At 37.5% G+C, this 24955-nt stretch overlaps 1 protein-coding gene across 6 annotated transcripts in view; it reads right to left on the bottom strand.

The window, feature by feature from the left end:
• The window catches only part of LOC149557446 (DNA binding / DNA-directed RNA polymerase), a 161530-nt gene that overhangs the window by 122868 nt on the left and 13707 nt on the right, over positions 1–24955 (bottom strand). For all 6 annotated transcript variants that reach the window (XM_089832097.1, XM_089832098.1, XM_089832100.1 and 3 more), the window contains one exon: positions 22548–22612. In XM_089832097.1, the coding sequence (XP_089688223.1) occupies positions 22548–22612 (65 nt within the window). The remainder of the gene's footprint in view (positions 1–22547; positions 22613–24955) is intronic.

Here is a 24955-nt window from a genome sequence, read left to right as displayed (position 1 = left end):
TGAAGAAGAATCTGATGAAGAGGAAGGAGAGGTTATGATCATATCTCCTCCGCAACCAATAAATCAGCAAGGTCCATCCATTCAGGAAACACCTTTTCTTCCTATCGTTGACTATGGCGTGGATTCATTCTCCACTGTTTTCACATCCACCATCCCTGCTTTAGAGGTGAATACATTGGCGCTTCCAATCTCCTCAGCAACATCTCCTATTCTCATAGCTGAACAATGTCAGAACTTGGGGAATATGTTTGAGGATTTTCTGACATTCACAGAAGGTCAAGTTTCCCAACTTGATACTTCACTAACCGATTTTAAAGTATTCATGACAATCTTCTCGACAAACACCTCTTGGTACAACAATACACACTGAAGCCTGCATAGTTACTACAGAAATACAATTCTAGATCAATGTCGATGGTTGTTACTACTCCTAAATCAGTGGATAAGGTTTTTAGTTTGCCTACTTAGTTAGGCAAGATTATTATGAAGAGAAGGAAGGTTCTGCTGCCCCATGATAATCTTCCTATTAAGATAAAATTGTTTCAAGGATCATCGTTGATTCTTATAACACTAAGTTTGTGGAGGTTGTTGAACCACTAGTAGACAAACTAATTGAAGAATTTAACTATTTAGATTACAAGTTCACCAAAATCAAACTTGGTAAGCAATCTTGGTTGAATTGTCTACAAGATGCTCATGATGCAATTGCTAATGTATCAAAGAGCAATCACGAATTGTGGGAGAAAAAGAATCGGTTTAAGCAGGAAGTTGCTCGCCTGAATGAGGTTATTCAACAGCAGTCTTTGCAACATTCAGTCGTTGCATCTCGGACACCTCAAGAGAAATTGATCATTGAAGCAACGAAAACTTGGTTTGGAGAAGTTGTCTCTGAAAGAGTTCAGGCCATCACAGATGTGGTCAAAATTCTTGAATGTATCGAAGAGATTGAAGAAATGTCGCATGACTTAATTGTATCTTTGAGTCAAGAAGTTGATATTCTAAAAGAAATTCTGAATGATTGGGATGAGATCACCAAATCTAATTTGGATAACAATGTCTCATGCGATGTTGTTCCATCTTGAGAAATGTTCTACAGATGTCATGGACTCATGGGCTATATAGAAGAAACATTGAGAAAACTTGTGACAAAGTTGCAGGCAATCTTAGCAAATTGTCAAGCAATAGAAACTGGGATCATGTGAAACTTGTAGGAAACAGGATGTCAAGTTCTTGACAAGCATGATAATTTGGTTGCAATTGCTGAAATGACTTCAAAATATACAATCATAGTTAATGTCGATTTAGATTCTGAAGATTTTGGTTCTCATACAATGAATAAGTTTGCTATGTACAAATCCTTAGCAAAGTACTTAAAGGATTCTCTTGCAATGAATTGCAAAGTTGTGAAATCAGCATATGCCAATAGTATGAGAATAGAAGCTATATCAAAGACAATGGAGATTTCAAATCTTCCTACGGTGCATGATGGTGGCATCAAGTTCAAGGCACTTAAAAATAATCCTTAAGATTGTTTCACTTCTTTTTTATCTTCTTTATTCTCTATTTCATGTTTGTAGATTGAAGAGGATGTATTACATGAAAATGTGTAGTTACATGTAATACGATTTATATATGTAATGGCATGTAATCCACTAATTTCTCTTGTTAGTTAGACCGGCTCAAAGTTGGTTGAGTTGCTCCCACTTTTTGCTCCTTTTTCTCAACTCCTTTGCCTATATAAAGGAGTACTCCTCCATTGTAAAATCATCTTTTATTGTATGCAACGGAGCTCTGGAGAAATTGTGCAAGCATGACTTTGATTGTGTAGTGTTATTTTCAAAGAAAAGTGAATACAAAGAAACAATTGAAGCTGAACTTTGATTGAGTGCAATTCTTACTCGTGCGAGTTGGAAGCTTTAACTATGATTTGCATTTGTTATTTTTGATTCATGTGTTTTTGCATTCTTGATATTTGAGTATAAAGAATTAGGAAGCAATTGAAGCCGAAGCTTTGACTGGGAGTAGTTGTGGAGATATATAGACTAGGAGCTTTGACTATAGCTTGTATCTCTTTCTTAATTCACAAAATAGTTAGAATTCTTTACTTCTGGAAGTCTTTGTGCCCCAATAGTAAAGGTTATTCTTATATTGTAGATTAAGACTGGACTTAGAGCCAAACTTGTGCGCTTTCAGCTAGCCTTTGAGTTAGTGTTAGTTTATCCGTATCACCGTTTACAACTCTAGATAAAAGTGTAGTTCAAGGTTTCATCTTGCCCATTACTCCCTCCGCAAGTAAGTAGATTATTTTCTGAAAGCTAAGAGGAAAGATTATTGGTAATATGATGCAGAGCATCCTACAAATTAAACAATTAATAAGATCCTTTCTAATCCATTCATCATCAATTCAATAATTTCATTATATAGAGGCACCTTACGAGGTAAAACACATGTTTTAATACAAAAACATCAACCCTTCTCCATTTAGATATCCTGATTTCTATATCTGATTCCATTATTCATAACTTCTATTCTAAACGTCTTCTTGAAAAACCCTTTGGTGGAATTGTTCCAAATTAGACCTATTAAAACATATCCAAATCTCAGTATAATCCAATACACCAATTACAAGTTATTCTGTCTGCACCGAGACCCATCTATCATAAACCAAAAGTAAAACATATAACCCTACCTAGAGCATCCAATATCTTTCAGAAAACAACTTCAAATAACCCAAAACCAATTCCACATTATCCATTTGTGAGTCTAGTTTCCAAATTTGTAAGCCATTAATTTTTCCAATACATAAATCATTGTATAAGCGCAAATCTTTGCATGCAACACCATTGAAGTCATTTAAAAACTAGTTTTCACTCAAATCTTCATAACTTTCACAAATCTGCATAAAAATGTCTCAAACAAAAAGAAAATGGAAGGTAATTCACCTATCTTTCCAATGAATCCATTTAGACTTCCTTAATATGTGTCCATACCAAATGCTGCAACATGATTGTTTGCAAGAGTTCTCAAATTTGAAAACAATAACTTTCACCAAAATGATCATAACTTCCTCAAAACTGAATGAAATTATTCCAAACCAAAGAGAGAAGAAAGATAATTCATACCACTATCAAAATATACATATTATATAGGGTTTCCAGGCCGTACACGGCTGTACAAGGCCTGGAAACCAACACAAATCCTAAAAAATAAATCAAAAATAGCAATAGTAGAAAACACCAAAATTGCTCCAATATGACTCTTTCTTCTCCTTATTCTCATTAATTGATTTGGAATGACCATTACAATGCTTTTATAGGATTTTTTATAGTTGATAACTTCCCAACCAACTTTTGAACCAACTAGTTACATTCTTTAACCCTTTTTTGCACTTTTTGCAAAATTTTAAAGTTGCAACATTTAAGCAACTTTTACATTTTAGAAATTTTGACCTCACAACTTTGTTCCAACCTTACAAACATGTCATAATGAAATATTAATCACCATTTACAATACTTTTACCCTTTCTTGGGTTTACAAACAAATTTTGACCTCTTGACCAATTCATGATCTTACTAGGACAACTAGGGCAAATTCATAACTTTTACAATTTATGACAAAACGGCTTCATAAACTTTACATCTTGACCCAAATACAACATAAATGACTCAAATGGATATAAATATCTCAAATAAGGAATCTTAACATTCTCATGTTCTTGTACTTTAGGTGCTCCTGACCATAATACCCTTTCAAATCTCTCAACTTCTTGCTTACCTTGAGTTGATCCAAAGAACGGTGAGAACGGAGAGCCCTCCCTTTAAGATAGGAGAGACTCTGTCACAGACGCTGTGGCTGGTCATCCTATTTTGTGACTAGATTTTATTCAAAACTATTGGTTGCAAAATATCCACCCAACAGTATGTGCACACACATTCTCATAATGCTTACCATATAAACATCCACCATGCAAAGTATAATCTATCATAATCTACATAGACATTGTAAGAAGTCCATCTTAATAGAAAATTAAGTTATTGTAAGATCGTCACCTTTCAATAACTTCTGCAAATACAAGTGACATCATTTTGGAAGTCATCACTTTCTCATGATGTACATTGGGGGTAAGCCCATTAAAATCACATAGTCATGAGATATATTCATGAATCACAATCCTCTTGACTGCTACAATTTATTGATCACTAGAGAATCCATCTCAACATGGTTTACTTCCTCTAAATCAATAGGAATGAGCTCATCGAAAGTTGACTAAATCGTATCCTCTATCGGCTCCCTCTCTTTCAAGGTTGCCTAAAATGTCAGTCTCCCTCTGAATCTCGATATCCCTCTTTTCCCTGCAAGAGCATTTTTGGAGGAAAACATCAAGGGAAAATAACTCTTATAGTAAAAATCACCTTTAATAATTATGTATGAACATTTATATCTCTACATATAAATGAACATAAATTCATATAAAAATGAAATAAATTGATAAACTTACCTCTTATATCCTTCCATGTGAACTTCACCTCTCTTCTTTTCAAAATGAAAATTGCATATATTTTCTTCTTTTAACGTAAGGGATATTCTTACTATTATTTTAACCCTTTCACCTTTTAGTCTTTGATGGCTACAAAGGACTAGTCTTTCAAATAATCTATGTGCCTCTACTGAACAAGTGCAGAATACTTTACCAATCATGAAGAGTCAATTGCACCCATTTCGTTGGATATTATAACTTTTCTGATGATCTAAGTTACTAGTGGGTCATCTTCCCACATGGCTGAAATCATTTATTATGACTTTTGCAGCCCTTAATACTTTTGTTTCTCTTTACATATACTTGCCTTTTAATATCTATATTTTGGTTCTAATAGTTCGTCATCACCTTCAAAGTTACATTCGACCATGTCCATTTGAGCTATCATGCATGGTCAACACTAGTTTTGATAGGTTTGACCGCTACGATTTTCCACCTTATCCGCTCTCTCTTGTCAGTTTTGACCTCTTCAAATATATTTTCACATTCATCCTGATTTGATCAATGAGGGTTGCTCTCCCCTTCATCTTCCATATTGTGAGAAGTGATGTGCACTCAAACAGGGTTGAAGAGAAGAAATGACAATGTTTTATGGAGACGTTTTTCATCAGACGATATCCATAATTAAGAAAACATAATTCTCTTTAAAAAACTCATTTGATTTGCAGGGTACTCAACCAAATTAAACATTTATGGGAACGTTTTTCATCAAACAGTATACAAGTCTTGTTCTTTTCTTGCATGAGCCTATTATGAAGTAATTGGTAAAATACTTGGTTATTATTAACAGAGACCAAGAGATCTATATATACAAAAGAATGGAACGATGTTTCCTTAGGAAACGATCGTAAAGAGTAGAAACTTTCTATTCTAGCTAAGAGAAAACTAACAATTATCTACAGCTAACTAAATATTAGAAACATTCTAATATTAACAATAGATTATAAATAGATTACCATTAACTAATAATAGACGTTTATCTATTATCGTAATACCATCCCTTAATGGTTAATCTATCCACCAAGTTGTCCTCTGAATTTGACAAACTTATCAAGACCAAGAGGCTTGGTGTGAATGTCTACAGTCTGATCTGTGGTAGGAACATACTGCAAGTCTATTGTCTCGTCTTCAACCAGCTGTCGTATGTAGTGACAATGACCATCCACATGCTTGGTTCATGGAAGACTAGATTTCGCGCTAACTTGATAACACTTTCGTTATCAACAAGCAAAGTAGTTGGTCCTGTTGGTGACATCTCCATACCCTTGAGCATCCGACGAAGCCAAACAGCTTCACATCCTACCTTAAAAGTCCCTCTATATTCAGCCTCTATAGAGGAGAGAGAAACTGTGTACTGCTTCTTACTGGTCCACTGAAGCAGAAGTGTTCAAAGATCATTGAACTTCAGACCAACACTAGAAGACGTGATGTTGAGTCTCGATAAAATGCTCATGAGACTTTGATAAACTCTGGAGAGTGACAACCATAATGTCATCTTCCTCCATGTTGCAACTGATGGAAAGCAACTGATCGCGAATTTCTTGAATCCTATTCATATGAGCCTGGAGCAAGATTCACTCATCCATGATAATAGAAAACAAAGTGTTCTTCAAGAAGAAGGCTCTGCTTTTGTCAGAAGTCTCATGAAGAACTTTGAGATGTGCCCATATCTCAGCAATTGTCTTGTCGGATGGAATCTGAGAGAGCCGATCATCAGCTACAAATAATCTAAGAAGCATCATCGCCTCTCGATTATTCAGATCTCATGTATCATGATCAGTACCAGGGGCATTCGGACGCTTCATAACATCCAAAACAATTTGATCGGTATTCCGATATTCAAAAATTGCTATGATCCACTGCTTCTAAGTGCCATAATTTCAACCATTGAATTTTGAGTTGCTCTCGAGAAGAATATTTATCATAGATGTCATTGCACATTTTCAAATGAAAAAGCACATACTTCGAGGAAAAAAAACAGAAGACCCACAAATTTTGAAGGATAGCCTAGAAGAGAGCTCGAAAAACCCAGAAGGAATATGTTGTCAATTTCAAGATCAACTAGCATGAAAAGTGGGCACGAAAATTGAGGCACCTAAAAAAAAAAAAGATGACAACCCAGTTGTGCTCTCAAAAAACCCACCAAGAATCTCACTAGAAAAAAAATTAGAACACAAAAATTAGGGTTTTCGAACAAAACCCTAGGCAACAGCCATGAAGGCAAAGAAACCCAGAAAAAAATGGTGATTTGATGGAGATAATGCCCAATTTTTCACAAGGACTAGTGTGGCTTGTTGAGGTGCCACAAGAGTTTGCAGAGATGCCAAGAGCACCAAAAACGCTCAAGAAATCACACAAAAAATCGCGAGTTGTAGGCTGAATAATCGCGATTTTTCCAAACGTGATTTGTAGAGCAAATCGCAAGCAAACCTGTTAAGTATCAGAATCTTGGGCACTGTAGATGAAGCCGTGATTTGTGCCAATTTTTAGCAGGATAAAAAATGGCCATATATAAAAAAAGACCTTCATTATTTTGTTTGTATGGATGCGATTTGCAGACACGTTTTGCAGATCTTCAAACCCAAACACATTTCAGTATTCGTATTCCTTAAGGTAGAAACCCTAGGTGGGTTGTAGAGAAAAAGACTAAAATAATTTTGAAAATTTTGAACAAATAATTTCAAAAGACATTATAAATTTGTCGAAAAATTTTGAAGTATTGGCTCTGATACCATATTACAAAGTAATTGGTAAAATACTTGCTTGTTATTAATAGAGACCAAGAGGTCTATATATACAAAAGAATGGAACGATGTTTCCTTAGGAAACGATTGTAAAGAATAGAAACTTTCTATTCTACCTAAGAGAAAACTAACAGTTATCTATAGCTAACTAAATATTAGAAACATTCTAATATTTACAATAGATTACCATTAACTAATAATAGTTTTCGTAATAGAGACTTTGTAAAAGTCTTCCATTGACAAGCCCGTAGTCTTGTCCTGTATTAAAGTTCTATATACTCCAACACCGATCTTGATTCATTACTTGTATAAGAAATGTATCCCATCACATTTTTAACATTTTTCCAACAACGATTTATTGAGAACATGGTAAAGCTCAATGACATCTATTATTCTATTTTTTTTAAATTGAATCCATTTGGTGCAAGTAAAGAGGATGTGGGCTAAGTTTTATGTGACATGACTTTACAAGTGTCTATTCTAATTGCTTGAAAATTCTGAAATATCCCATGTCATGATCATGCTTTGAAACATTTATAGGCTCGAAGTCATCTCTATTCCTTATATGCATACCCGATCAATTATGCTCGAAAGCCTCTACAACCTTTTCTACAAATCTATTCTATACACATCCATGACAAATATAAATTCCATGAAATGACATTTCTTTGATGAAGTTTGTCAAACAGTTTTTGTTCCTGGTGCTTCAAGTTACAATGCATCCATTTGTGGGTGAGATAATGGTTATATATACACTGCGACAAGAAGCCACATGGCCATTAATATATCTATTGTGCCATGACCGTTATTGCAAATTTGGAATGAGCAGTTGTTTAACAATAACAACAGTCCATAAGAATTCTTTGCACCCGATATCAAAAGGTTGGCGGAAACAATGTTGGAGTCACCATAGGAATGTTGATGTTGCCTAGATAGTAGGCGACAAAATTTGAGACTTTGCCTAATCAGAAACAATCACTCCCATTGTACAAGCATTCAATGAGATTTCTGCTGCTAATGTCCCTCACTTCCATTGGGTTCTACTTGTGAATTCTTTGTTGCTGCCATGAATCTTTGCTCAAAATTTTTCTGTAAAAGAATGATCTGCTACTTCTGATTTTATTATAGGATCCCTCCATGAATAATCTCATTATTCCTTTCTAGCTTTCATACATCTGCAGTAGGCTCTGATACCATGTTAGTTTTCTGGGATTGCTGCAAAAGTACTAAGCACTAGGGATAACTTTAAGAAACCCCCCTTTGGAAAAAAGTATAAAATCTTGACGAATCCAACATTATTTTAGGGGGGAAATTTTAATTTCTATTGGTGATTTTTTTTTCAAACTTGAAAAAAATTAATTTCATTGGTGATTTTTTTTCCGTCGTATGAAAATTCTATAAAACCCTGGTGAATCTTTAATTATTGAAGAAAATTGTCACCACTAGTATGAATACCTAGAAACCATATTTTATATCCTCTAAAACATAGTATCTTGTTTTAATAACCATTAGATGATCGTAAATCAACGGCATAAATCCTAATTCGGGCCTAAATGTTCAAGGACAACAAGTTTTAGAGAAAATCTTCGAAGTAATGACACTTGTCCACAATCAAATTCATTTCGGGCCAAAGCTTAAAAGGATAAACACTTACTTGGAAAGTCTCCCGAATAGAGACACGTACCAAGTATATGTACTTATCATATAACCTAACTTAAAGTTTTACCAAATATTGGCGAATGTGACTATTGAATAAGAAAAGCTTCGAAAATTGTGGGCGAAGATTTAATTTACCATGTGGAAACATTAAATTCCATTGGCAAAGTCATCATCAAAATAAAAATAATTATGTATCATTATTGGCGATTGGTCCGAGCATGGGACCCAGTTTCTATAAAGTGCGGTCGACGTCACCACCCCAAAAGTGCAAAAAAATTCACCAAATTCAAGGTCCCTGATGAGTGAGATTCACCATTTGGCGAATATTCGCCACTAAAGTAAACCCTACTAAGCACTGCCATTTAATTTTTGGTATGTTTTTCTTTCTATTTTATATGCAGAGTTGGCTCAGATACCATGTTAAGTTTTGGAAGATCGCTGCAAATGTAATAGCAGTGTCGGATTGGTATGTGTTTTCCAACTGCAGCTTCCCCTTATATTTATAAGGGGGTGAAAGAATACATATGTCCCTTCATGGGACATGTCTGTTCATTATCATAATTAAACTCTTATAGTTATATATATCTTGATGTAATTTATCTGAGTAAAGCTACAAAACATCAACACATGTCATAGAGAAAGAATGAAAGAACTACAAGCATCTTGGGATTGAAATTCACTACAAGATCAATTGGGAGTCTTGAAGAGAAAAAAGGACATAGGGGGTATGACGAACTTATGTTTACCCTCCAGGGTAACAGGAATTAATGCATAAGTATATAATAGGATATTGAACACAAGAAGTATAGATAAATCAGAAGCAACTCAGGTATTCATTAACTATCAAATGCAAGATTACATTTCCAATGCACATGTCCTTTTAGATAAAGAGGATTCATACATATATTACCATAGGGGGAGAGAGGCAAACCATCGCACCATATAACTTGACTCGATTATGCCAAACTATCTAACTACCCAATTTCCCAATAAAATCATCCCCCCCCCGAAAAGACAATCATCTCTGGACAACAAGATATAAAATGTCTGGAGCGAAAAACACAAAATTAGGGATGATGTTTTACATTCATACATCAAAGAAAAGAATTATAAAGTAGAGGTGGCATCCCTAGAACTATGTTGGAGGGTTCAACCTCATCCAAAGCTAATACACCTGTTGTGTGCGGACGTACAAAGCTTCTCGTAGCTTTGAGTTCTCCTCCACAAGCTCTTTCAACGCAATTGCAACATCTTTTACTTTAGCCTCCTGCTTCTCACACGATACTCGAGCCTCTACTAACCATGCCTCTGTGACGGACTTCTCCTGTGTGAGCTCAGCCAATTGTCTCTGTTGCAGTCTTATACTGTGTGGTTGCATCCAACTAAGTCTTCAATGCCTCTCGTTCCTTAGCCCATTCTGCCTGTTGGGTAGCAATCTCCTCTCGAGATCTCTCTACAACTACCCTATTCGCCACATGTCGCTGAGCATAATAAGTGTCCTTATACACTTTCATTATCTCATGTATGATCCTCTCAGTGCGGCTGCTCACTCCCACTGAATCCTCTACAACAGTCCATTCCGCCATCATCTCTAGTCTCAATCGTGGCCATCCTAGTGCTTCAATGCAAGTACGGAAGGCTGAAAGGCCTCCTATCTACATAAATGCTTGAACCTTCTTCAACTCCCTTGTCTTAGACTGTGCCTTGGATGCAATCTCTCGTCCTTTCTTAACCACCTCAGTAAGAGAATCAATATATGAGAAAAATTCTATATCGTCAAAGTCATATTAATCTACTTGCTCCAGCTCCTCCTCTATGGTCTGCATCATGCCTTCTCCGCGGGGACATCCTCTGACTACCTTGTTGTTGGTACCCGTATGGACCTAGTATTTAAACTTTCAGTGTGGAATCTTGAACCTCTTTGAACTAAGGTTCAAAGTGGTTCAAAGTGGTTCGAAGTAGTTTGAAGAGGTTCGAAGTGGTTCAATTTGCCCTCGTAGGTTCAATAGTTCATTCTGAGTAGATCAGATGTATAATTCATTGGCTTAGGTTCAATGATTCATTTCCAGTTCAGAAATATAGTTTGTCAGTTTACAAATTCGAAGATTCAGCAATGCAAGGTTCATGTTTAAGGCCAAGTTCATAGATTCTCCTTCATACCATTAATGCAATCACGTGCAGAAAAAAGGTTCATAACTTTCCACACTTTTTGTGGCTCAATTTCAGATTGGTTTGTGTAAATGTTTTCAAGACCATCTCAGAGGATTATGAAACATGCACAGGTAATGGAAGATTGTATTTTTGCCAAAATTAAGCAACCATAAGTTACACACCAATCAAGCAAAGGATCTCTCAGTTCAAGTATTTAAACTCTTCCATTGTAAATGCCAGCAAATGATGTAAACAACAAGCAATCTCTGTGCACATGGAAGCATACCCAATATATACAAATTGTATGATGTGATACCCATACCTCAACAATGGAAATCATGAAGGACTAGTTTTTGAATGGTTTAGATAATGAGATACTAGAATTATATGGAGAAGATTATAGAATGATTGTGCAAATGAAAAGAATCAGAATATTTAACAATCACAAAATTTCTGGAGTGATAAAATTGGTCTCAGTAAGGGGACCATAACTCCCAACTCCTCCATTGGATCTTTCTGAAATTGAAATATGTTGGACGTAACCTAGCGATCTAAATTCTCACCGGAGCGATCTTCAAAATTCAGTCTGGTTTGTGGATATAGATAAATGTATGCGGGTCTATCAAAATTACCCAGAACAGTCACAAAATGCAGAGCACAGTAAAACAGTCATGTTGCAGGGGTTGTATCTCACAATCCAACCGTTGGATTGACCTGAATTTTGGATATGTGTTGTAAAACCTAATTCTACAAATCCTTTTCAAACGGTTTGCCCAGATTCATTACAGCTCAAAAGTTATGCATGATTGAGTGAGACACTATCAAAACTGTCAATGACAGTCACAAAATGATGATAGAAAAACAATCATATTGCAGGAGGCATAACTCATAATTCAGCCGTTGGATCAATCTCATTTTCAGATATCTTTGAAGAAAACTAATTATCTGAACCTTCTTCCAAATGGTTTGGAAATATTCCTGATGGATAGAAAGTTACACATGTTTTAATGCAATACTGTCAAAATCATCCATGACACCCAAAAAATGATGCCAGAAAAATAGATCTTATTATGGGGGTCATAACTTTTAATCCAATCCTTGAATTGACTTTATTCTCAGATATACTTTAGAAATCCTAGTTTTCTAAATCCTCCCCAAACAGTTTTTCCAGATTCATTACAGATCAAAAGTTATGGGTTTCTGAGTGCAGCACTGTCAAAAATGTCAATGACAAAACAAATGCTGTCAACACTACATCTCCAACAAAGTGTCATTTGTCCCAATTTAATTAGATTGTTTGGGACTTTGAAGAGTTATATTTTCAAGTTGTTCATTTAAAAAATTATAAAGAATGTGGAGATTAGGTAAGAGATAAAATCAACGGAGGAAAGGAAAAGATATAAGATAATTTAAATAGGTAATATTTTCAAGAATTGGTTACATAACAGAAAAAACAGAAAGAATGTTATTTAATGTAATCAGAGAGACATAGAAGGGGTTCCAGTTTTCCTGAATTTTGCTGGGGAGACTTTGGGCGACAACAGAATAAGGGACTGTGAATATAGGGAGAGAAGGGAGACAATTTTTCAGATATTAGTTTTTATGTGTATCAAACAATAAAATCAGTTTTATTTTGTTGTGTTCAAAGGAGGAGTGTTCTAATACATCAGAACTTTGAGTTTGTGTTTTAAATCTCTGATCAATGTTGATCTTTGTATTTTCTTGGTTATCTCTGAATGCAGTTTTATACATATGATTACTATCACAGTTATATTTTGGACTTTGTGCTTTAATTGTTTGTGTGTTTGGAAAAGACCATTTGTCTTTCTCTCTACGTCCGTTATGTAATGCAGTATTCAGGTAAATGAACTTTGTGTCATTTACTGTTTATTTTCCTTTCAGTCACTTAGTTTCTTCACATCTACGTTGTGTTTACGAGTGGATGTTTGTACACCTTTTGTGCTTTCTGGTTAAAAGCATCTGTATTTGTATTTCTATAAATTCATTGTAAATCATATACGGGGAGTTGTACCCAGATAAATTCAAAGGGCACTTACCCTTTTCAATAGCGAAGTGACCCAACTGTTAGTGCATATTCAGTCTTCCTATCTGGGCTTTTCCAGTTAATTTGGATGTATTTCTTTGGAGGACAATCTGTTCACTAACACTTGTCTATCACAATTGCCTTCTCCTTCCCTTCTTCTATATCACCCAATGTCAGTACATCTACCTCCCCTGATGCGATACTATCTACTGCCATCGCCTGGGGATGGGAACCCTCTTGCATAGCAAACTAAATAGAGGGTCCAAACGTCATAAGGGTCATCTGGAACCGTTGTGTTAAGTATTCGCTGGCATGACTCATCATCTGACTCGGCTCGGCTCGGCAGAATGCTCTCCAATCAGGACAGTTAAGAGTGCATCATCAATGGTCATCATGACATTGGAGTCAATTTCCTCAAGCCACATTTGCGGCTCCTATGATGCGTTGCCTTCAATCTCTACAATCTCTATCTCCTTAACCATGTTTGCAGAGGTTCCTACAGGAACTATGTCAACTAAAACTGCATCTCCCTGAAATGTAGGTGTCTCACTCTCCTACTGGGGACTACCACCAAAGCTTCTTCTCCAATAGTCTTTGTCTTTCCAATAGTCTCTGTCTTTGTTGCCTCTAGGGGAACTATCTCCATTGTCACCATCATCTCAACCTCGGCTACTATGGACACACTCTTTGTGGTTACCACTAGTGGCATCATATCACTTGTGCTCAACTCTAGCCAAACTTAAGAATGGGAAACGTACTCGTAGTAGGCACCAAGTGTGTTGAAGAAGATAACACAAAGGGTGTAAATAATGAACAAGGCATCGATACGGTGTCTGTCTCGTCCTCCTCCTCAAGCTATGTCTTGTCCTCCTTTGAAGCACTCTCACTCTCTAAGGTATCTCGTTGTCCACTATCCATGTCTCCCTATGTATCCTATTTAACCCTCTTCTGACCAGTCAGCTTTTGGTCGTGCAAATAATGACCGAGGCGCCGACACAATGTCTGTCTCATTCTCCTCCTCAGGTTGTGTGTTGTCATCCTTTGAAGCACTCTCACAATCTGAGGTATCTTGTCGTCCACTATCCATGTCTCCCTGTGTATCCTATTTAACCCTCTTCTGACCAATCAACTTTTGGCCGCCAGGTGTATCCAAATGCCTCCATCTCATAACGGAGCACTCACTTGGTGCCAACGATCCCCCACTAATCTCCTTGGGCAATTTATCATCCAGTATCTCGCTCACTATAGCATAAATAAGGAAGCCAATAACATAATGCAACATGTAAGACATTTTATGCTAGAGTGTCATAAACTCATGCATGCACTTAGCCAACAATGCAGCCCAATCATATATCCTACTTGCCATCAAATTGTTCATGAGGGTTGCTTGTGGAAAAGTGAAGTCAAAGGCACGACTCGAGCCTATCAGTCAACTTTTCACCACTTCCATCAGGCACCTCCAATGTCCCTCCAAGATAAAAGTTTTCTTCAATCCTTTGTGATGTGACAAACTATGGAGAGATGGCTTATCTGTGTCTATAAGGTCCTCCCGAAAAATCATGTTGATGTAAAAATCATTCTTCTCTTGTAGCATCTTCTAAGGCTTCAGCTCAATCTTATGGCCCTTTTTTGGCAGCCCAAATACACTGCACAACTCTACTGCTATGAAGGAAATCACCAACAGGTGGTGTAAATGATTGTGCTTCATCTGGAAAATGCAACTGTATCACCTAGTGAATCTAAGCTCTTTGTAAGTGCTCTTTGGTCAACCGATTATCATAGGAGCATTTGTTGATGCCATCTTTGGTCTCACTTTCTGTTTCTTTCTTTCGGCAACTCACACCCGAGGACAAGGTTTGGGCGGGTTTATTTGTATTCATACTTTGGCTACCTGAGTCACCTACCTACAACTATGCTTTTCAACGCCTCTAACTAGCAAACTCCGTAATGGTTTTCTATTTGGTCTTTTGTGCAAATGAGAGAGGGAAAAAATGGTTAGGGCTTAGCCTATACGGCTATAACTTGTGGTTGTATGCAATCGGTACAAGCCTCCTTCACGCAGCTTGTCTGCCTCCGTCCCTTTCTTGCAAGTGCATGCCCTTGCTATAAGGTGTTCCCTATTGCCGTGTCTTAGGACTTATATTCAAATTTCGCCACTGGCATACGACCATCATTGCCTCCAACATATGATTCTAGCCTTCATTCTGTCGCCCAATACACCCAATCTTCCCAAATATTGGTTGTTAATTCGCTATTGTAGCCTATTGTTGCCCTAATGTTCGATCTCTAATTGTTGCCCTTACTACCCTTGCAGTTGCATATAAAAATTCAATTATCAACTTCTCCTACACAACTTTGTGGAGTCTGCCAGCCCTTTGTGTTTGCAAATAAACATTGTCATGTATGCCTTCCTTCTATTCACAGCAATTGGCCTCCTTCAACACATCACTTCTAATCTTTTGTTCTCTGCCTTTGCTTGGGAAGGTTTGTTCTCTGCCTTTGCTTGGGAAGGCGTACGATGGCATTTCTTCTTGTCTAGATATTGTGCAGCATGATTTGCCCTTACACCCGACACAATTGGATATGTTAGCGACTTCTTAGTTTTCCCCTCGCTTCCTCTTAGCGATTACAGTACGGTGCCTTGCAATTCCTACCAAAGGAGTCATTCGGTGAGCCTACTTATGCCTCCAAGTCTCCTCGTGGTTGTTAGATGATGGATTGATGAGTTATAACACTTCCCTCTTCATCACAATGACTGTGTGTTGGCTTTGTATGCCTTTACAATGTCCTGTCGTATGGCAATCAACCTTGCACCTTGGACTATTAACGTACTCCATATGGTGTTTAAGTTATGTTCCTTGCCGCACATGTATTCCTTCTAGTTTATTGTACGGTGTTTGCATATGGATGTCTTTGGTTGTGTTTTATAGATTATAACACGTCTCTTTGCTTTAGTAGCCATATGGTGACTACTTTATATGCCTTTCATATGGCGGTATTACATGCCTTCCCCAATATTGTCGTACGATGATCTCTTTTTTCCAACTTGTGTTGTTCTATGTGGTCGTATGGCCTCTAATTACCCTATTCATTTATTTTTTATTTTTTTTCTCTTTTTTGTAGTTAATTCCTAAGTCTATGTTATTTCTCTGCCCAACATGTGAACCATTACCCCTCTGTCCTTCATGCCATTGGTGGTAAATCTTGAGTTTCAAGTCATTCACAACGTCCGGGATTTCTCAACTGTCAAGTGTCCACAATTTGATCGATCCATTGGTCCAAACCTCCCCAACTTTAAAACGGCCTAGCCATTTTACCTTGAATTTACCAAACTTGATCTCATTTCTTCCATTAAACTTCAAGGCTAATTGGCCCGGTTGAAACCTCATCCGTCGAAGATGTTCATCATGCCAAAAATTTCTTCGTTGTTGAGCCACATCTGTCATCCACTGAGCCATTGCCCTCTTGTCATCTAATTTGTTCAAAGCATATAGCCTCTCCCTCAAGCTATCCATGTCAACAAGCTTATTATCAATAGCTATCTATAGACTTGGTACCATAAACTCTACAAGTACTATGGCTTCCTTCCCGTACATCAGTTGGAAGGGCGTGTACCTGTGGTCGCTTAGTAGGGAGTGCAGTATGCCCAGAGTACGAAGGGTAGTTGTTCCTCCCAATCTTCACCCTCGATTCCACATGACTCATAGATGACCCCGACCAAAATCTTATTAGTTGTTTCGACCTGACTATTAGCCCAAGGATATTACAAATTCGACAACATGTGGGAAATCTTAAATTCCATGGTAAGCAACTTGATAACATGGTTCACAAAATATCCACCCCCATCACTTGTCAGTTGGATCGGAATTCCATACCTCGTTATGATTTGTTCATAAATGAACTTGGTCATGCTCAATGTAGAGTTATCTGGCAGTGCTCATGCTTCCACCCATTTTGTCAAGAATTCAATAGCCACTACTATGTATCAACATCTTCGGGCATGACTAACTCCTAAGGGTTTGATGAAGTCTAGCTCCCATCTTTCAAATAGTTCCTATGTGTTTGAAGGGTTGAGTGGCATGAAGTCACGCTTAAGAGGCTTGCCTACTTGTTGAAAAGTGTCACACCTGAGAACCCATTCCCTTGCATCATTATGTAGTGTCAGCCACCATAAGCCGGCTAGGAGCACCTTCCTTGTCGTTGTGTCAAGACCCATGTGTCCGCCTGCAGGTCCTTCATGGGCCTCTTAGAGTACCCTCGGTACTTCTTCCATCACGCATCGTCTAAGTACTTGATCTGCCCCTATTTTATAAAGCAATCCATTGATCAATTGAAAAGTCTTTCTCCGCAGCACCAACTTTCTTCGTTCTCCTCAAGGCATCTCTTGTGGAAATTGGCCCGTAGTCTCTAGGAGGTCCTTGACCTTTACCGGTACTTCCAATTGCATCACCTGCCTTAAAATATTTTGTTCGGTCGTTGCTTGGGTGGGAGTACCCTTTGTATCTTTGACTCTTTGCGTGCCAACAATTTTTTCTCGATTTCAGTCTTTGTCTCTAATGCCCTTTGTTTCTCTATACAAGGGTCAGGATAGACTACCTTCTTCACTTGTCCATGTGTGATTGCCAAAACATCTTCCTCCTCGTTTCTCCCTTCAACGTCAAGGAGGTTGATGACAGGCTTCAGGCAAGTGGCATCTTCATGGTTGCCAAGACCGCGCCACCTATATAGCTTATGTGGTGTCTCTTGTTTTTCGCAGTCCCGGGCAAAGGTGTCCCCATTAATTGCAATTTTTGCATTGTATCATTGGTCTCCCTTTAGCATTGAACAGGACACGAGTACAATTATTATTGTTATTGTTCCCTCAGCCTCCCCATCATTATTGTTGTACCCGCTAGAAGTGGCAATATTGTTATTTTGTTGGATAACCATCCAAGAGGTGGAGGGTTGTTCTCTGACCCTCATATTGTAGGGACATTCTTTACCGGAATGTCCCAGAAACTAGCAAATGTCACAGAAAGACTTCTTAGGACAAGAATCCTTTGTGTCTAGCTTTTTTGCAGTGTGTACACCATACTTCACCTTCCTCATATTTGCTCGACCCTCCATTACTTGCCTTCAGTTCCTTCATCATGCACTGAAGATCCTTCTGCAGGGAATGTACTTTTTTGCTTGAGCCCTCATAACTATTTCCTTCTGAGGACTCATCTTTTGATGATGATTTGCTCGCCTTCTTGGAGGTCTTGTATTCGCTTTCCAAATCCATGGCACGATTGTAGTCATTCTTGTACGATGTGGGGGGTGCAATCTTCATTTTCCTTCAGAGAGATGTTCTGAGTCCCTCGACAAACCACCGCTTCTTGAGTTCGCCTACCAATGCACACTCAATCTTACCCAATAACTCCTTCAGTCGTCGTCCGTAGGCTCTAACAGACTCGCTCTTCCCTTGCTTGGTGTCATAAATTTCCACCAATATATCATTATCATCTTGTAGTAGTTTGAACTCTTCCTTCAATGCATCCCATGTCATCAACCCAGTCTTATCTACACCAAAATACCAATCAATGGCTCCCTCTTTGAGTGTAGCGTGAAATTTTTTAACCTATTTGTCCTAATCAGTAACTCCATTTGGAGTCCAAATCGTCTCACGTGTTCGGCAATGGCAGATCAGATCCTCCTACCCATTGCTTATTTACCGACATGACTGTCAGTTGTGACACTTGTACCATGGTTGAACTATCAGTTGTGTCTATTGTGCCCCTGTGGGGTTTGTTACAGCGCCTGTGCCTGTGGACCCTTGTTGCACTATGGTGTGGTAGACTCTGAAAACGGGGTTTGGTTACCCAATTATACTTGCTCCTTCGGTGTGTGAGGAACAAATTGAGTGTCTCAATTACCCTGTACTCATGTTGCTTCGACACCTCTAGCCACGTTGGTTCCCTCTTCACTCTGCACCAATTCTCCACCCATGGTGTACAATACAAATTTATGAACTCCTCCCTCGTTTCCTCAATCCAACTTAATCTTTGTCGTGTTTTGTTTAATAACTCCTCACTACTTCTCACCTCGCAATCTTCCAGCGTACCGCTTTCCCCTTCAGTCCCTGTCTCTCCTGTGGTACCACCATAGTCACCCTTCGTGACATCTTCATGGCTCCCTTCGACGAGTTTCCTAAACCTTCGTCTTCACTCGGCTGCTTGTGCAAGAATTAGGGCTTGATGTGTGGCATGTACGGCAACATTTGGATCCTTATTTCTATCCTTAGTAGATTGGGGACTAATTCCAAGAAAACATCATAAATAACAAACATAACACTTTTTATTTACTTATATCTCCGTACAAGACAAGTGGGTCGACTATGCGACCTTTGCCATTACAGATTTACAAGTGTTCTTTGCCACCCCCATGGCTTAAAGCTAATGGGTTGGTCTTGCGTGGGGATGCACCACGGTCCTCTCCATCCCGACAGTTGCTTTCAACAAAGTTTCGAAGGATCTTTTGTCATTATTGTTCACGCTTGACTTCTTCATGTCAGTTTCGCTATGCAATAAATGTTTGCACCAATAGATGAGGTAATTAGTGCAAAAGCATATCCACCGCGGGGCTAATGTTCAATCCATCCCACACGAAGTCCTCTGGAAGTTCCTCTAGTGCGGTCTCTCGTCATAAGAATGTCTCAATGACAGCCCACAGGAAAATACGAAAGTCAATTGTCAAAGAGTGCTCCCCTTCAAAAAGTTTTGTGATGTCTTCTTCAGAGACTTCGTGAGATTTGGATCTCGCATATGTTGCAGACTGCTATTATGAGGCTCTATGAGAAGGTAACCGGTAGGCTCAGGACTCTGGAAGGCTTTTCGGTTCCAATTCAAAGCACCATTGGAGTGAAACAGGGTTGTCCTCTTTCTCCTACTCTGGTTGGCTTATATATTGACGAGTTGGAGGATTTCCTTGTGAACTCCTCTCAACCAGATGATGGGTGCTATTTACATCAGGTTTTGATCTCCATTCTCCCGACAGCTTACAGAGACTCCTTGATGGCTTGGCTTCTTTTTGTGATCAGCGTCAGCTTGTGGTCAATTTGTCTAAGACCCGGGTTACGGTCTTTAACTGTTTAAAGACCTCTCATCTTCATTTCTTCTTTCAGGGTCGGGAGGTTGAGATTACCCCCTCTTATATGTATCTTGGTGTGAACTTCTCAGGGTCGTGCTTCAGCTTGAGGCCAGCTATTCCGTCCAGAGTTAGTAAGGACATGGGTTCCCTGGCTTTCCTGGAAAGACAATGCTTCAAGCATCACTTCCAGGATATTTCATCCACATTGTCCCTTTTTGACTCTTTGGTCCGTCCAACAGTTCTCTATGGCTCGGTTGTTTGGGGGCCTTCTCTTATTGCTTCTAATTGGGCTTCTATTGAGCAGGTTTAGATGTTGATGTTACGATGGATCATAAGATGTCACAAACTCACCCCTCACGGCATTGTCTTAGCTGAGTTTGGAGCTCATCCTCTCAAACTTGCCACCATCTTTGACTTGATCTGGTTTCTTCATCGGCTTCGTGGTTTTATGAATTCAAGTGTTGACCAGCATAGATACTCTCATCTGGCATATTGTTCTTCTGTTGAGATTATGAGATCCGACACTTCTACTAGGTCTCGTTGTTGGTACGCCCAGGCCACTTCTCTATTGGGTTGGATCGGTATTGAGATAGATTGTCTTCCTCTTTACCAGTTTCCACCAGATGCTCCTGCTCATCTTCTCCCCTCACATCAGGAGTTGAATGAGCATGTCAAACAAGATATTTATAGATAGTACATTACCGCTACCTAGTGTAATCCCCCGGGGGGGCTACGGCCTAAGATGGCCTTCTATGCTGAGCATTTTCTTGAGATTCAGAATGGTATTATTGCTTGCCCTGCTTATCTCTATCGACGTTGGAATCATGCCTTACGGTTTTCTTTAGGCTCTTTCAGAGTTGGTTCTCACCGCCTTAGGGCTCGAACCGATCACGATATGGATCGGACCGATTGGATATGTCAGTTATGTACTTTCACAGAGGTTGAGACCGAGATCCACTTCATTTTTCGATGTCCTCTTACTATAAGATCAAAGGGAGGTTTTACTGACTTTACAGAGACTGTTCTTCTCTGTCGATGTTCTTCAACTATATTGATCAACGATGTCTTGCACTTTATCTTCAGGAGGCCACCCATCTTCAGGAGATTACCCTGCAGTCTTCTATACGTCAAGGACGTACTTCAAATCAGCTCATCACTGCCTTTTTCTCTCCCTTGTTTCCTTCACGGGGTTTGAAAAGGCCTTCCACTATTTCTCATTCCAGATTGGTTAGACATTGCAACAGTCTCTCCAAGCAGCAACAGTCCTACAGCAGTTCTACACGGCATTCTCAAAGTTTGGATTATTCACGGGTTTACCCCTCTATTACTGATTTTTTTGTGACAAGAAAGGACCCCTAGTCCTTTTCTTGTCTTCTCTCTTATTCTGCTTCTTTCTTTTGTTTCTTCTTAGTCACCGTTTGGTGCTTCTGCTTGACTGGCTCTTCTATTTGTATGCTCAGTCCCATAAACCTTTTTTGGTTTTTTCGTGGACATTAATATTATTACCTTTTCTTATCTTATCTTATCTTCATTGGTTCTTCTATTGTAATTCACAAGTGGTCCCATCTATTCCATTACCGTGCTTTTCTTCGACAATGGTGCCAAATGTTTACCCTCTAGGGTAACAGGATTTAATCCATAAGTATATAACACGATATTGAACACAGAAAGTATAGCTAATTCAGAAGCAACTTATGTATTCATTAACCATCAAAAGCAAAATTACATTTCCAATGCACAACATCTCCTTTCAGGCAGAGATGATTCATACATATAGTACCCGAGGGGGTGTGAAGAAAACCATTGCACCTGTACAACTTCCCTCAATTATGCCAAACTGTCTAAATACCAAATTTCCCAATAACAACTTCTTACCTACGTCAAAATAGGCACAGGAAAGCTGAACTTGGAAAACCAAGAAAATCCTTTTCAATTTTCTAGTCACAACAATTGTTCTTTGTGGTTACGAAGTTTAAGGAAGTAGCATGTCAAATTGCAGTTCAAGACTATTAGAAATTATCAAAAAGCATCTAATCGTAATAATTCAAAAGTGTATTTTGTTATAAAGGATAGTCCACCTCAAAACCTTGATTTTAAACTGTGTTTGTGTGGTCTATACTTGTGTCCTGTACATGTTAGGCAGTGGAAGTGCGAAGAATTTCCTATAACAAAAGTAAAGCTAATGAATTTCACTCTTAGACACCTACAATCTCCATTACTATTTTCATTCTAAATACATTGTACAATAAATATTATAAAAGGAAAGCACGCTACATAACTATTACAAAACTTAACAGATACGTACCCATATTTCCAGCCTTTTGAATGGCTTGATATACAAGCATGTCTTCAGTTGATAGACCCTTAAACCTGGATTTCAAAAAATGCATATAAGAATGTGTAAGATCTTCATTTAGGAATGCTTTGAAGTTCTCAATTCCTATTTCTTGCACAGCAAACCTTTCAAGATAGAAATTTAGCAAAAGGTTCCTTCCTTACAAAACTGAAGTCTAAAACAAATGTTTTCTTGTAAGAATTACCCACACATTTTAGACAATGATTATTCTAGATTGGGAACATACTTATCACCCCATTTTTTGAATTGTAAAGGCTTAACAGATAAAAATATGCAAAATAAAAATATAAAACATGTTTATATGTGTGTGTGTACAATATAAGCATGTACATCTCTCCGCAATGGTGGGTTGGTGAATTATCAACAATTAGTTCATCATGCACATAATTACTAATGTAAGAAAAAGATTACATAATGGTCACCAAGTAATTTGCAACTATTTTACATGATGGCCTTGTAAAATTTCAGGAAAAACTAGCACAACTTTTTAAACTTCAATTCAAAATCTTATGTCATACTTAACAAAACTCTTTTGTCTCTAACTTAAATGATACAAAGTGAGAATCTAATAGAGAGCCACAACTAGGAAATATTATTTTTTATAAAAAAATCACTGAAAAATATGGTGATCAAAAATATAATTTATATATAATAAAGAATGTACATGTCTCTAGCTATCTGGTTTATATGCATGCTAACAATTTTTGAAGTCATTGGAAAATATTTGCTTGTTATTAACAGTGATCAAGAGATATCCTTCTTGAGGTATCTATTGTACCTTAGAAACTGATGAAAATATATGCTTCAAGAAGGATATCTCTCGGTGTGTTTTGTATATATAAGTATTTAATATATATTATATGTTGCTAGTTGCATACCAATCTCTTGGCATATTTTAGATGCCTCAACAAGGATATCTCTTGGCATATTTTATATTTAGTAATATTTAATACATGTATGCTAGTTATTAGCCTTTTTTCCAAATATAATTTCAACTATCGAATTAGTGAAAGAAATCAACGGCAATATATAAGTATTTAATATATATTATATGTTTCTAGTTGCATACCAGTCACTTGGCATATTTTAGATGCCTCAACAAGGATATCTCTTGGCATATTTTATATTTATTATTATTTAATACATGTATGCTAGTTATTAGCCTTTTTTTCCAAATATAATTTCAACTATCAAATTAGTGAAAGAAATCAAAAGTAATGCATATCTTATTAATACTCGCCTAGACACATACTATAGTGTACCATACACAACTTTTCTTATTATTTTTTGAGCCTTGCCCAACTAGTTATTAGCTTGTTCTCCAAATATAATTTCAACCATAGTTCAAAATCTCGTTCTCTGCCACTTATCAACGAGGCAAAAAAAAAATGTCGGCACATACCAGAGGAGAGAAATCGGCAACTTCTAGGGAAAATATCGAGAATTTTTAAAATGACTTAAATTTGATTTAAAATGCATTTTTTCTACAAAATTCAATAAGTAAATGCATGTAATGAGTCAATAAATGAGTAAACAAACCCAACAAGCTGATCTAGACATATATCAGAGACTTTGAACTCTAAAGTAAACTACAAATACTGAATTGTCTTTGTAAAAAGATAAGCAAATCCAAATGTCACGTACAATATGAAACTAGTCTACATCTTCCTCTTCCCCTCCCAGTAGTTTTAGATCACTGCCAAACACTTATTATCTCCTCCTAACCCTTCTCCACCCAAGACACTCAACGTTGGAATAAAACTATGCTTTGCCATTTTGCTGGGCATGACTATTTTACTTGCAAACGCCCATGAGAACTTAACAACTTCTTGGCCAAAAGTCGCCGAGAAGTTAACAACTTCTCTTTCCAGATTTCTCGCACGAAAATCACAAGTTATCATGCCAACCTCAAAATCTTGCAAGAAAACGAGATATTTCAACCATCAAATAGTGACAGGAATCAAAGCAATGCATATCATATTAATACTTTCCTAGACACATACTATAGTGCACCATACACAACAATCTTGTTATCCTTGCAAACCTTAACCAATCATTCTACTGAATTTTTATTATGATTAAAATTTTAGTGTGAGGAAAATTGATTGGTATTCCGTATTAGACTATACCCACTTATTATAGATTTCACGTATATCTATGCAAGCATTAAATAATTCAAAGTTCAATCAAAATTAATCCATGACTAAAATCAAATCGTTGGACTAGTATTCAATATTACTGCACACTCAAAATGAAATCAATTTCATAAAAGCAAAAGAATATTTAGCACAATTCATCAGTCATCTTGATGGCTAGATGGAGTTTTATCATTACTATAATTTGTGTTTACTTCCATA

The sequence above is a fragment of the Cupressus sempervirens genome, chromosome 5, assembly GCF_028749045.1.
Source record: "Cupressus sempervirens isolate cs-2001-9-10 chromosome 5, ASM2874904v1, whole genome shotgun sequence".
In the NCBI taxonomy this organism is placed as follows: Eukaryota; Viridiplantae; Streptophyta; class Pinopsida; order Cupressales; family Cupressaceae; genus Cupressus; species Cupressus sempervirens.
Note: the sequence above shows the minus strand (reverse complement) of the source record. Positions and strands in the feature narration are given on the sequence as shown.